This window comes from Ammospiza nelsoni, chromosome Z (genome assembly GCF_027579445.1).
Source record: "Ammospiza nelsoni isolate bAmmNel1 chromosome Z, bAmmNel1.pri, whole genome shotgun sequence".
NCBI lineage: Eukaryota > Metazoa > Chordata > Aves > Passeriformes > Passerellidae > Ammospiza > Ammospiza nelsoni.
In genome coordinates this window covers 13,776,889-13,791,711 of record NC_080669.1, presented here as the reverse complement: position 1 = coordinate 13,791,711, position 14,823 = coordinate 13,776,889, and the positions used below count along the sequence as shown (strand labels likewise).

The window sequence follows — 14,823 nt, the reverse complement described above, 5'->3', positions numbered from 1 at the left end:
GTAACCATGCTGGGTTCTGGCAAAAAATCCTTTGTCCTCTTACTTGTTAAAGCAGGGAGTAAAACTGCTACCTCAATCACTTGTGATGATTTTTTATTTAATGTTCAGCATCCCCTGAAAGAACAGCCTATGAAAGCAGCCAGCCTGAGCTGTTCAGCAGTGAGTAACCTAACCCACCAGTATGCAGCAACAGCCACAACGGGATAGACATGGAAAGGTTACATCTATTATGTTTTACAGTTTTACTAAACTGAGTATAGAAACAGATACCAGGACATAATCTGGCATATAACAGTAATATAAAGAAAGTTGCCCATAATAAGGTATTCACTCAAGATTGGCTTATTGTCTTGTAATATTTTGGGCATTTGCCATATTCTGCTCTAATAAAAATTCAACAGTACAATAGGTAGAAAAAAAATTCTCTTCAAAAGGAATTTGTCAGTGAATAAAACATCTGGAATGTTTTAAAATGAATCAGGAGTCCCAAATGCTAACGGGAAAACCAGGACCTTTGTGAAAAAAACCTAGAAAACTATGAAACATGGGAGGAGATGGTGGCATACTTTAATCTGAAAATTGAATTAATAAAATCTCTTACAGGAGATTTAATTTATGTATACAAGTATATTTTTCATCAAACATTGAACATATGAACAACTCCATTGCAAAAAAGCAGAAACACTGGCAGTAGGAGTAGTGTTATGAGCAATAGAGAAATATACAGTACAAGTGCCTCCTATAAAAACACTAAAAATGTAGGAAGTATTTTTGTTTGTAATTAGGCTGATTTATTTGTGACACTAAGGATCACTGCTGCCTATGAATCCCTAGAAGTCTTTCTATCTCTTTCTGTGCACTACCACATCACACCTATTGATAAAATCAAGCTGTCCTGGGAAATGGCTCTGCATGAAAAAGGCAAAGGTGAGAGGAACAGGTTTTCTACAACTGAAATACATTTAATTTAAAAAAGTAAACTTAAAATGTTGGTGTCTAAGGCTAGCACTACAGCACATATAGCTCATTCAGGACAAAACTGGAGAGAAGCAAGCCAGAAATGAAACTAATTTACTAATTTTGTCTACTATTAATTTTTACTGCCTGAAGGAGAGGAATCAAGTTTTCATTCCAAGTTTATTAGAGAGATTTCCTCTACAAAACATATGATTTTTATCCTAGATTCAACCTGTCTAAACATTCCCTTAAATGAAGTAAAAAGAAGTGCGGCTTATGACAAGAGTATTGCTTTTTATATCAGGACTGAGATATCTAAGGTTGTCTCAACTTGAACAAATAAAATAAGATGTGTACTTACCGATATATCATCACTAAAATCTATTTCATCCAAATCAAGGTATTCAGGAGCTTCCATTATTCTCTTATGGACATTTTGGGTGAGTCAGCACATTAGTAAAGACCTAATTAAGAAAAGAGAAATGTGTTGTCTTTAGAGAGCCAAAATTACACAAAAGAGTTTTCATATAGTTGCTACAATACTGAAACATTTAACTTGAATAGTAAAGTACTAATAAAGTGCTAATTTAATCTTAGAAGATAAATACAATTTGCCACCTCTATTCTGCATACAGCAAAACAGACATTCCAATTTTCTGGGAGAACAGCTAAGCGCTACTTGAAGTAGAAGTAAAAAATACTTAGTTCAGCATCACTCAGTCACTCCAGAAGTTCCATACAGGTATAAATACCTAAGCTGTTGAACACCCTCATGGCCTTGCAACCATAGCTGTGTTAATGATGTGCCATGTCATGAGAATAAGACATTTACTCACAGCAACTCCTGTTACTGTAGTTTTCCTCTTCCCAAGATGGCAGAAAAAGCCTGAGATTCCTGCTGTGCACAGACAGCAAAGTCCTATCACACCTTATCTCTGCTTACAAGCAGACTAACACACAATGCAGCCAGTGCTTTACAGATTAATGGTTTACCACCCCTCAGGCTCTGAGTGCACATCAACAAATTCAATACCAGAATTATATCACGTGCACTAAGTATCAGGGGCATTAACCATTTTCTTACAGCAAGAGGAAAAGAAGAGCAAATTCTCTTGCAAAGCAAGAAATTTGTCTGGAAAAGTCAATATTAGATCTGAATAAATTGAAGCTTCAACAGTCAGAAGACCAAAGACAATAAACCCCTCATTGTCAATCCTAACAACGATGAAGGTGTGTGTTATCACTACAGACAAGTGCCACAGAAGTAAAAGTAGAAAAGGAAGGTATTTTAAAGAAGCTGTAAAACAAAAGCACAATGCATTTTTCAATAATGTGAGTCATCACATAAGGATTAAGTATTATTATAGGAGAAAATTAAGTCCCCCAGTACTTGTACATAGCAAAGGAAACACCCTAAGGAAAAAAAAAGACACAAACCCAGTTTATTCCTATGACAACTACCAAGAAATATGTTTATGAATAATGAAATCAGCTGTGTAGGCCTAAATAAAATCACTGTGTGAAACTTCCACATGCATTTAAAAATATGGATATGGGGTCTGAAAAAAAAAGCTTTTCTGTAAGTGTCAGACAAAACCTCAGTAATTTATCTCCCTAATAACACACTATCCAAGCACAAAGCTGACCTTAATACACCTGTTCTTGAGAAGCTATTAGAAAGAGAACCAGTAGGCAAAACTCCAGTAATACCCTAAAACAGACAGAAAAGCAAATTTTTGTTTCTCACTGAAGCTCTATCAGCATCATTTTCTCATTAAGTGAATGTTCCAGTTTTGGCAGGGGTGGAGTTAATTTCTTCACAGCAGATAATATGGGGCTGGGATTGGGACTTGTGCTGGAAACAGAGTTGATAATTCAGGGATGCTTTCATTACTGCTGAGCAGGGCTTACACAGAGCTAAAGACATTTCTGCTCCTTATCCCTCCCCACCTGTGAGCAGGCTGAGGATGCTAAAGGAATTGGGACAGCCAGGACAGATGATCCCAACAAACTCAATGAGATATTCCACAGCAGATGACATCATGATCTGCATAGAAAGCTGGAGGAAAGGAAAAGGAGGGTGTTTGGAGTGATTGAGTTTGTGTCTTCCAGGTCAGCAATATGCATGATAGGGCCCTGCTCTCCTGGAGATGGCTGGCCTGCTCACGTAAAATGGCAAATGAATTCCTTTTGTTGCTCTGCTTGCATGCACACATTTTGCCCTTCCCTACTAAAATGTCTTGATCTCAACCCAAGGTTTTTCTCACTTCTACTCTCCGAGCAACTGTGTGGTGACACTGTGGAGGACAGCAGTATGTAAGAACAACCTCAACTGCCTACAATTTTCTCTCACTGTGACTGTTAGACTTGAGTGAAGCAGTGGGAAAAGGTTACAAAAAGGTAAAACCAAAGTATCTCTATTGTGAAACTGATCAGAAGCTTTTTATTTTGCACATTCCCAAATGCTAAGTTTATGCTCAGAGGGACCCAGTAAAATCAGGCAAAAGCCTGACAATGAAAGGAAATAGCTATTGTAAAAAGGCATGACACATTCAAGTCTACAAATTTCTGCACTTCAGATTTTCCTTTACAGAAACACAAAGCGTCGGTATATTTTTTAAAGATTTATGTATTTCGTAGACATTTCAGCTAAATTGTGCACTGGTAATGTATTGCAGTGATTGGCAAGGCAAGGTTTTGGTAGTGGGAGAGTTACAGGGTTGGCTTCTGAGAGAAGATGCTAGAAGTTTCTACTGTGTCTGACGGAGCTGGTTCCAGACAGAGCACTCCAAGACAGTTCCACTGCTGAACAGACCTGAGCCTGACAGCCTGACAGTCCTCTGGGACAACAGTTTTAGGAGAGGGAAAAAGTCACTGTGCAACAGCAGCCAGGTGAGGGGAGGAAGAATATGAGAGCAACCTGCAGACACCAAGGTCAGTGAAGGAGTGGGACAAGGTGGTGCAGGTGCCTGAGCTGGAATTCCCCTGTAGCCTGTGATGAAGGCCATAGCAGGGCAGCTGTGTGCCTGCAGCCCACAGAGGAGCCTGTGGAAGTCCCCATGTCAGAGCAGCTGGAAGCCCAAAGGAGGCTGTGATCCCACAGAAAGCCCATGCTGGAGCAGGGTCTTTATCGCTGTGACTATTGACACCAGCTCAAACCAAATTATTTTAAGTTTTTGAAGCAAGACAAAGGCTGACTGTCTATGCCAAATGTATTTGACAAATGTTAATTCTATATGCCAGCTATCAGAGGGTGGCTGGGCACCAGAACAGGCTTCCCAGGGAAGTGGTCACAGCACCAAGCCTGACAGAGTTCAAGGTTTATTTGGACAATGTGCTCAGACACAAAGTGTGACTCTTGGGGCTTTCTGTGTAGAAAGCTGGCTTCTATGATCCTTTTTTGGTCCCCTTCCAACTCAGAATATTCACATGATTCTGTATGTACTGTCCTACACAAGTGAAAGGACTGTGTTACTACATAAGTTGATAAATGTATGAAGAAGGAATGAGCATTAAAACTTAAGTTTGATGGTTGAAAACATATATGGGCCATATAACAGAGAAATAGTCTGAAATCAAACCAAAGCTCCAATGAGTTTCTGTTTTTCACTGGAATTAAATGGATTAAAAACTGCCCACCCACTATATTTAAAAGTCAACAGAAGAGATAAATAAAGCTACTTTAAACATGTCATGTAAGGAAGAATCAAGAAGTGATCCAGAGTTTTTATTTTCTACTAAGACTGAAGTCATTCAGTTAAAATTAAATTACAATTTTTTAAATAAAATTTTGAAATAGTTTTTTAAAAGTAAAATTAAGTAGTCACTTTAAAAATGATTAATTAAAAACTCCAGTTAAAAAAAAACTCCACAGCTTTAGTAATAGAACTATTATTCCTGGTTACCACATATCTCGAGATTTAGAGCAGAAAGGTCTCAACCTTTCAAACTTATTTTTTCATTCCAAATTGGAAGAAGCCATTGAAGCAAAGAAATTAGCTGTATCCATGCACAGCTGACAAAAAGACTTCATTCCACCTAGTGATGTACAGAACCCATGAAGTCAGTCCACAGTCCTGCATCAATACTTCCCCAAAATGTTATCTTCTGTCTTCAAAACTTAAAGACTATGAAACATGCAAAGGCTGAAGAGGAAGTTAATAACCAAAACAAAGACATTTTCTCTATGGAAAGCTTTCTGAAAATAGTATTCAGTTATATGAAAAAAAAGGGCAAGAGATTAATTAATTCACTTTGCTACAAGATTTTCATTTTTTTCTTAACAAAGTAAAATTGAACAGCATCTCAATTCAATTATTATTACTAAATAAGATTTCTCATGATTATAGTTGGAGTTTTGCGCAAAAGGTGTACTTTTTGGACACAATTTAACACAGTAAAACTCCACCATGCATAATCTAAACCATATGGTAAGGATGGTACTCAGAACTGTGACTATTGTGAGAGCTTTGTGATGGCTGAATCCAGCACAACACAAGAAGCAGAAAGAATCTGAGTAAGATTCACAGAAGGATCATAAGCACAACTGGTCAAATTCAAGGTAGAAATAATTGCAACCAAAATTACAGCTGCTAGCAGTGGCTGACATGAGATGAATAAATAATGTGCTTCCAGTACCAACATCAAAGCAGGACAGATGACTGTCTCTAGCTTGTCAGCAGAAATGTCTGACATTTAACCTATAAATGTTCCTAGCTGCATTTTGGAAGCTAGTAATTTAATATTCCACAAAATTTTAACCCCAAAAAGGGAATTTCCTTTCTGGCAATTTGACTTGCAGAGTGACATATGCACACACATGTATGTTTTATACAGGTTAATGAAATTCGGTTGGCTCTCGGAATTCACAATTAAAAGAAGAAAACCACATAAACATCACCCATATGTACTTGGCGAAAAAAGCACCTTGTTACAATTTTGTGATCCAGTTCACCAGGAGAAATCAAGCTAAAAACTACTAGAAAGAAATGGGGAAATACCAGGATTATCAGTACAATAACACATTGCATTTGTTGCATTGCAACAGATAGTACTAGTATTTGGAACCAAACTCATCCTTCTCCTTTTCAAACACTGTTTTTATAGAACAGATTTCCTCTGCTGTTTTTCTTCCCAGCTAAAACTAGACACCTGAGCACAAATCCTGTAGCTAACATTCAGTACAATCAGATGAATTAGGAAAAAAGGGACAAAAAGAGCAATTTCTAGAATAATACTAATATTACTAATAGTAGTAACAATGAAGTATTAGATGCAGCGAATGAATCCCTCAACTCCCACAAACACTAAAAACCCACTCTGGGTTGATGGTACATATTGCCAAGATGTAATGTTTACAGTTGTTCACAGATTTAGTTTCTAAGGTAGATCAAGCCTTGGATTTTTCTCTCCATGGAGTCTCAAACAAACAGTCACAGCAATCCCTAGGGCCTGGTGTGCCTTTTGAGGATGAAGCAGACTCAATGCAGGCATGGCAGGAATGCTTTAAGAGTCAGATCAGCCCCATCACATAGCCCATGCTAGCGCTGGTAGGCAAGAACAAGGCCCTACAGGTGAGCATCTGCTGTCAGGCAATTAACTGAGTGAAGGAGGAGACTGACACAGGAGGAAGGATAGGTGCAAACATCAGGTTCAGGCTCTTGTTATGACTGCTCAATGCAAAACTGTGGAACAAAACAGCACAACTGATTTGTAGAGAAGCCTTTGCCACAAGCCTATAGTGAATTCAGTAGCTTTGAGAGCAAACTGAGCCTTTCAGACAAAAACAGTCTCAGTGCAGCATGTGAAAGGCTAAATCCTAGAGGGAGCAGAGGGAAAATGTCCTTTACTGAGCCAAAATGAAACAGGTAATTGAAAATACATAATTTTAATTATTTATGGATACATAAAAACCAAGAACAAATAACAATAAAAGATCTGCTGTCAATGAAATCTTTATTTCAGTTGTAAGTCAAAGAAATCCTGCTAAATGCCACATGGGATTTTATTTTCCACAACTCAGAACTACTTTACCAAAATATTTGGGGATTTACTTAAACTTTCAATCAAATATAAAGTGTATCAGATGTAAAATACTTCTAAGTTTCCTTTAGCACAGTTAATATTAAAGATTTAGGCTTTAAATGCCAGAATGCCACGACAGTTACTTTTTAATTAGGGGATAAGGTTACATTTTTCAATTATAGGTCTAAGATAACAAAATAACATATGGTCGTTTCCTAAGCATCAGGAGCTATAGTAGCTCGAGATGAACAAAATCTGTGGGCTGAAATGAAAGACACTACATCTTTAATTTAAGCATACAGTATGCGTTTCAACTAATGCTTGAAATATGGTAAGCATCTGACTTTTGTTCCCTACCATTAAGAAATACCAAGATCATAACCCCAAATTTTTTCACCTTGAAACAAACAAAACAGTGTAACATTACATTATGTTACATCTATTCAGCATGCAATGAAAAGCCCAGCACACAATTAAAATCTACTGTTGAGGAAGGGACGTCATCACTAGGAAATGCCTAAAACTGAATTCAGTTCCTCCATCCTCATATTCTACTGTAAAATGCAAGTTCTACCAAAAAATTAATTTGGCCTTCCACTTCTACTTAATACACAATGTGCAGAAAGCAGAAGAGTAAGGCCATGAGCACTGCCACAGCTGGGGGATGTGAGAACTGGACTGCTGAATCAAGGCAAGAAAGCTTAGCTGCTCTGGCCTACACCACCACCTCCCTAGCTATCCCACCATTTCCTATGCTCCCTGGTACCTGGCTCTGTGTCGTCTCCTATTAAAGATTACACGTTCTTTGAGACAGGGATCGCATGGTCACTCTACATTTGTCTGGCTTGTCCCATAGCTGGTGTCCTTGTCCATTAACAGAGCTTTGTGGTGCAAGAGTAATCCAGCTAAATATAAACATAATGCAAATACACTGGAATGGGCCCTGAAAGAGGGCACATTTGAAGCTTTGTAGACAACATGCAATATTTTATTCACTAAATACAGACGGTGCCTTTGCAGTTGATAAATGCCAAAGTCATCAAACACATGAAAACATCAAATACACAGGAAGCATACAGTTTCATCAAAATAGAAAATAATAGTTTAGTTGGAAGGGAACTACCATGATCATTCAGGTATGAGTAATTGTTTAAATTTAACACTGTACATACATGTACTCTTAGAAGAACCCAGCTTACAACTCATATTTCTATTATCTCCACCATCTCTAAAGGGGAAATTACATGGATATAATCAATAAATTTTTAAGCAGTGATTTTAGAAATATAATGAGTGGCAATGAAGCTGAAATGGAGACTGATTTCCTTTGCAAGCATACTACTTTAACTTCATGCATTCAAATAAAATGGAAACATGATACATGGTTAGACTACGTCGGTATTTTAAAGTCATATAAGGGTTTGTGATAGCGTAATGTACTCTGAATTGCATTTGCAACCATTTCTGTTACCTCCTAGATTTCCTGAAGTATTTTTTCTGATTATATAAGGTAACATTTTTTCTGCAATTTGTCATTGGAATTACGTATCAAGTCAGATCTCAAACATAAAAATATAAAGGGAAGGCTCAATAGGAGTGGTAGGAGATCTTAAAGAGTTAAGATGAATTTTAAATAACAATTTACTGGAAAAAAAAAGAAGTAACAGCGAAGCTGAAAAATTATGTGATTTATTTCAGTGAAGGAATGTATTCTGCAACTAAGATTACCTAATCCCTTATCACATTTATTCAGGAATAGTCCTGAGTTTAAAAGTTCACAACAGAAATTCCTAATAGTATGATACCTCTAAGGCAAGTAAAAATAAAAGCACTGCTTTTAATCACCACTCAAGTACTATCAGTGCACAAGCTACACAGACAGAACAGGAAGACGGAAGTCAGCAAATTTTCCAAGACCAAAAGATGCCATTTGCAAAATTTTACTTCAGAAAAATTCTGTATTTCAGACATACAGAAACAATCCACCTACAGCCCTGAACAGTCCCAAACACTAAGCCCAGTTCTGTTCCTAATGAGGCCAGCAGAGGCTTCATTAGAAACAGAACTGTTACAAGAGAGGACTGGTTTGAGATAAGAACAAATGTATTTACTCCTGGCCAGATGTAGCTGAACTTCTCCTGGACATATATACCCAGACCTTGAGAACACGTGTTCTTCCATATTGGTTGCATAAAAAGGGCAGGACTGTCCCACCCTGCTCTGCACTGGGGCAACCTCACCTTGAGGCCTGTGCGCACTTTTAGGCAGAACAATATAAGAAGGATCTAAAGCTATTGGAAAACATCCAAAGGAGAGGTATGAAGATGGTCAAGGGCCTTGAGAGGAAGCCATAGGAGGTGCAGCTGAGGTCACTTGGTCTGTTCAGGCTGGAGAAGAGGAGACTGAGGGAACACCTTATTCCAGTTCTGCAGTTTCCCTGTGAGGGGAAGCAGGGGAAGGCACTGATCTCTTTTCTGAGGTGACCAGTGACAGGACTCGAGAGAATGGCATGAAGCTCCTCCAGGGGAGGTTTAGGTTCACTATCAGGAAAAGGTTTTTCAACCAGAGGGTGGTTAGGAACTGAACAGGCTCCCCAGAGAAATGGTCACACCACCAAGCCTGAGACAGCTCAAGAAATGTTTGGACAGTGTCACAGACATCTTTTATGAAAAATCCTTTCCTTAGGATTTTTCCTCCTGAGAAGCTGAGAGACCTCAGGAACAAGATAAACAGTGGTTATCTGCTGCTGTGGAATGCAACAGGTGCATCTGTGATTGGTCTCATGCAGTTGTTTCTAATTAATGGCCAATCACAGTCAGCTGGCTCAGACAGAGTCCGAGCCACAAGCCTTTGTTATCATTCTTTCTTTTTCTATTCTTAGCTAGCCTTCTGATGAAATCCTTTCTTCTATTATTTTAGTATAGTTTTAATATAATATATATCATAAAATAAAAAATCAAGCCTTCTAAAACATGGAGTCAAATCCTCGTCTCTTCCCTCATCCTAAGACCCTGTGAACATGGTCACAGGACAGTGCTCTCAGATACAGGTTACAATTTTTGGAGCAGTCCTGTGCAAGGCCTGGAGCTGGATTTTGATGATTCTCACGCTTATGTACTGACTTGGGATTTTCTACACTTCTTTGATTCTATTATTCAATCCCACGGAGCCTGAAGAGAGATGCACAGTTTGCACAATTTCTGCAGCCCAGAAAGACAAACGTCCAAACCAAAAGCAGAGTGACCACCAGGTCAAGGCAGGAGATTCTGCCCCTCTATTCTGCTCTCGTGAGATTTCAGCTCAAATAGTGTGACCAGCTCTAGGATCCTCAGGACAGGAAAGGACCCGTTGGAGAGGGTCTACAGGAGGGCCACAAAAATAACTAGAAGGAGGGGAAAACTTTCTTACAAGAAAAGGCTGAGAGAGTCAGGGATGTTCAATCTGAAGAAGAGAAGGTCCAAGGAGACCTCACTGCAGCTTTTCAATACTTCAGAGGGGGCTTACAAGAAAGATGGGTACACATTTTTAGTAGGGACTATAGATATAGAATAAAACGCAATAGATGGTTAAACTCGAATAGGGAATAATTTTTTTGCAGTGTGGGTGGTGAAACACTGGAACAAGTTGACAACTTGTCATCTGCCAACTACTCCTGCCAACATTCAAGGTCAGGTTGGACTGGGCTCTCAACAAATACAGACCTGGTTGAAAATATTGATCTGGTAGCAAATATAGCTCTGGTTGAAGATGTCCCTGCTTATTGCAAGGGATTTAGACTAGATGACCTTTCAAAATCCCTATGATTTTATGATTTTGAAGAAGTCATGTGGAAGTAGGTAATAATATATGGATCACCTACTCTTCTACTTCCATGAAATGAATGGAAAATTCATCACAACTCCAGGCATTTTTACATCAAACATATTTAACTTCTACAAAGACTGACATCTGTAAGATGTGCGTCAGCATACACAGAGTGAAGATAAAGCATGCTTATTAAGATAGAGTTCCTCATGCTTTTGGGTGCTTTTTTAGCACACTGAATAATACTTCAGATAACTTCCTGCAAGTATTACCCTAAGGATGACATCTGAGCTGCAGTAACATACAAGCAAGCTTTGCCATTGATATCTGTGTCTAAGACACTACCCATCTTAGCACAAGGAGTGTCTATCTGGCTGCTGGAAGCATCTCCTGGCTTTTTAAATTCTGGTCCATTTAGTTGTCTCATCAACACCCATTACATTAGTATTAAAAGAGAGTGATTCCACCCCTTCAGCTCCAAAATAATGCAGCAACATAGCAAGAAGAAACTAATAGTCAGGCTACTGAGTGATCTGACAAATTGAAGAGTTGTTTTTACTGTAACCCAACTAGAAAGGCATCTGCTCACTGCAAACCACCTCAGATTTCTTATTAAAAAAACATTCTTCCCACTCAATAGTTTTATATTCCTTCTATATTCAAGCATAAAGAAATGGGGACTCCAAGCATTCAGCCAGAAATATGCACTTAAGCATTTTGGAGTGAGGCTTAGAAAAATAAAGTTGTTTATTTCACTTAGCCTTGAAAGAGAAACCTTAGGAGTTGAAAATTAATAGCTTTTATTTCCAAACTGCCACAGCATATGATTCAAGTACTGTAAAAAAGCTAACATACTGTCTGCTTAACTTTGATGACAGGATCAAAACAAATAAGAGGTCAACTGATCTGTTCAAGAATATTTAATTGGTTGTATGGTTTTATTATTATGGTTTTATTCTCTTTGAAGTACTACATGGTTCTTTGTTCTTAATATGAAATATCCCACAGTCATGCAAAATTAATATGCTTATCTCATTGCAATCTTGCTTACATGGCAACTGTTTCAGCTATTTCAGACCAGCTAACTCCTTCTATATGCTTTAGGATTTACTGACATGCAGATCAAATCCAGATCAAACCCTTTGTAAATAATGTATGCACATATATGTGTAAAAGCAGGGAAAGACAGGGCAAAAACCTCAGTAGAAGACAGAGCAAGAATAAATGCCACTCCATTATCATAACTTGGTTCTACAATACCACTGTTGGTAGTGATCTCCAGTGGGACAGTGACCACACTGGACACCCTGTGTTTGGAATGGAACACACAGCTGCTGCCTCAGATGCAGTCCCAGACAAACTGTAAGAAAAGCAGGTGGTGGGATTTACTTCAATTTCTAATGTCTTAACTTTTGCACTGGAAGTGGGATCAGGTCTGGCTTTGCCACTTTCCAGTTGTCAGCTGATGCCAGTAGGAAAAGCATTGCTTTATTCAGGTACCACACAGAGAGGTACAGCTCCTGCTGAGTGTGCTGCAGCACCACCCTCTCCTCTTCACCACGACACGCTGTTATATTTGCACACAGGGAGCACAGAGTAACTTTAACTATTAATGCTATTTCTTTTTTAGTAATTTTCCATATTAAAAAAGAGGCTCTACCTGTGAGGGGAGATAAAATGAAACAATGCACTATTCATTCTTAGCCATTTTTTTTTTGTTAATGGCCATTAAACTAGTCAAACATGGAAAATAGCCTGTAGTTCTACTTATTTCTACTGCTGCTTTCATGACACCTAAGATGTGGAGTACTACTTCCTGCCAGCCACTGACCCTACTTGGGCTTGAGGGCTGCTCCCTTCATGTGTTTTAAAATGGTCTTTAAATGGTAATGAACTTCTGCTTCTTCCTTTATACTGCTCTGTGAATATGTATTTATTGTCATGCTATCTTCAGTTACTATTTGTTTTCAAATTGGATTTGTTCAGTCTTCCCATCAAACATTTTTGTGACAGCATGACTCTAAAATAACAAAGTGTTTCTGCTTAGCACAGAAAATAACAATTCTCAAATCTTTATTACAAGAAAAATAATAATGTCCATTTGAAATTAACTACTTGTAAATTTAAAAATCTGTCACCCAGACGCATAAGAAATAGTTGCAAATAAAGCAATCTACTTAAAGTGTGAAATTCTTATCATTCATGTATGAAATGGCCACTTCCCATAAAAAAGACCAGCATCATCTCCATGAAATATAATTTACTTCTCAAATGAAATGTTCTTGTAATGTCAAAAAGGACACTTGAGGTAAACACTGCATTTACAAGAAAAAACTGTAACAGCAAAAACTCAATTAAAAATTATTTTCCATCAACAAAAATCAATTTTTATAAAAGAGAAAATTAATTTTCTCCAAGAAAAAAATTTAAAATTTAGCAAAGACATTTTTAATAGCTTTATATATCCTCAAAAATAGCCAGCAGATAGATCAATATTATCACCCAAAACAGCAGCATGAAAAAGGCTGAAAGGGTTTGCCTGAGTTCATTTAGTTCAAGCCCCTCTGCTCACACAAGGTTTAAATCCAGGACTTCAACCAATCTGGTTTCTGAATATCTCTAAGAATGGACACTCCAAAATTTCCCTGGGCAACCTGATCGAGTGTGTGACCAGCCTCACAGTGAAAAAGCATTTCCTGATGTTTAGATGGAATTTCATGTGCTTCACTTGGTGCCAATGGCCTCTTGTTCTGTCAGTGTGCACTGCAGAAGTCTTCACGGAGTAGAGCCTCACTCTTCTTCACTCTATCTCAGCCTGGAAGAGAGAAGCCTTAGGGATTACCTTATTGTGGCCTTCTAGTTCCTGAAGGGAGCCTACAAGAATGATGGAGAGGAACTATTATTAAGTTAGTGACAGGAGAAAAGCAATGATTTCAAACTGAAAGAGGGTACGTTTAGATTAGATATTAGGAAGAAATTCTTTAATGTGAGGGTGGTGAAGCACTAGGACAGGTTGAGAAAAGAAGTGGTGGATGTCCCATCCCTGGAATGCTCAAGGCCTAGTTGTATGGGAAGACTCTCAGGTAGTGAAAGCTGTCCCTCCCCATCACCAGGGGTAGAAAACCATCAAGGTGGAAGAGACCTTTAAGATCTTTAAGTACGACCATCAACATAGCACCACTACAGTAACTCCTGAAGCACTAAACCACATGATCCAGTGTCTAATCCAGATCCCTCTTAAACACCTCCAGAGATGACGACTGCACCACGTCCCCGGGTCACTTATCCCAATGCTTGACCCTGCTAACAAGGAAAGAAATTTCCAATACCTAAGCTAAAACTCCTTTGTCTCAGTTTAAGGCCATTTCCTCTAGTCCTGTCACTGGAGGCATGGGAACGGACCAGGCCCACCTCACCACAACCTCCAGAGAGTTGTGGAGACTCATGAGGTTTCCCTCTCTCCTCAAGACTAAACAAACCCATCTCTCTGAGGAGTTCCTCATAAGACATGTTTTCCTTTCACCTTCCAAGATCCTCACAGCCTGTCACTGGATGTGCTCCAGCACCTCCATGTCCTTTTTAGAGTGAGGGGCCCAGAACTGAACTCCAGGTGTGGCCTCATCACTGCTGAGCACAGGAGATAAGCCTGGCTGATCAAACAGCACCCAAGGTCCCCTTCTGCTGAGCAGCTTTCAAGACTCTTCTGCCCAAGCCCGTGGTTCTGCAGGGGATTATTGCAACCCCAATGCAGAATCTGGCATTGGGGTTGCAGCTGAACATCCTACAGTATCCCCAACCTGTGGTTCTGGGGATTACTGCAATCCCAATGCAGAATCTGGCATTGGGGTTGCAGCTGAACATCCAGCAACCCCACTGATCAAGCCTGTTCAGGTCTCCCTGCAGAGCTTTCCTAGCCTCCAGCAGATCAACACACCCAAACAACTTGGTGCCATCTGCAAATTCACTGAGAATACCCTCAATCCTCACATCCAGATCATCAATAAAGATGTAAAACAGGACTGGCCCTAAAACTGAGCT

General features: G+C 38.9%; 1 protein-coding gene across 2 annotated transcripts in view; it reads right to left on the bottom strand.

Moving 5' to 3' along the window:
• Positions 1 to 14,823, bottom strand: part of SNCAIP (synuclein alpha interacting protein) — an 88,116-nt gene that overhangs the window by 50,791 nt on the left and 22,502 nt on the right. For both annotated transcript variants that reach the window (XM_059492242.1, XM_059492244.1), the window contains exon 2: positions 1,319 to 1,421. In XM_059492242.1, the coding sequence (XP_059348225.1) occupies positions 1,319 to 1,375 (57 nt within the window). In that variant the 5' untranslated portion in view covers positions 1,376 to 1,421. The remainder of the gene's footprint in view (positions 1 to 1,318; positions 1,422 to 14,823) is intronic.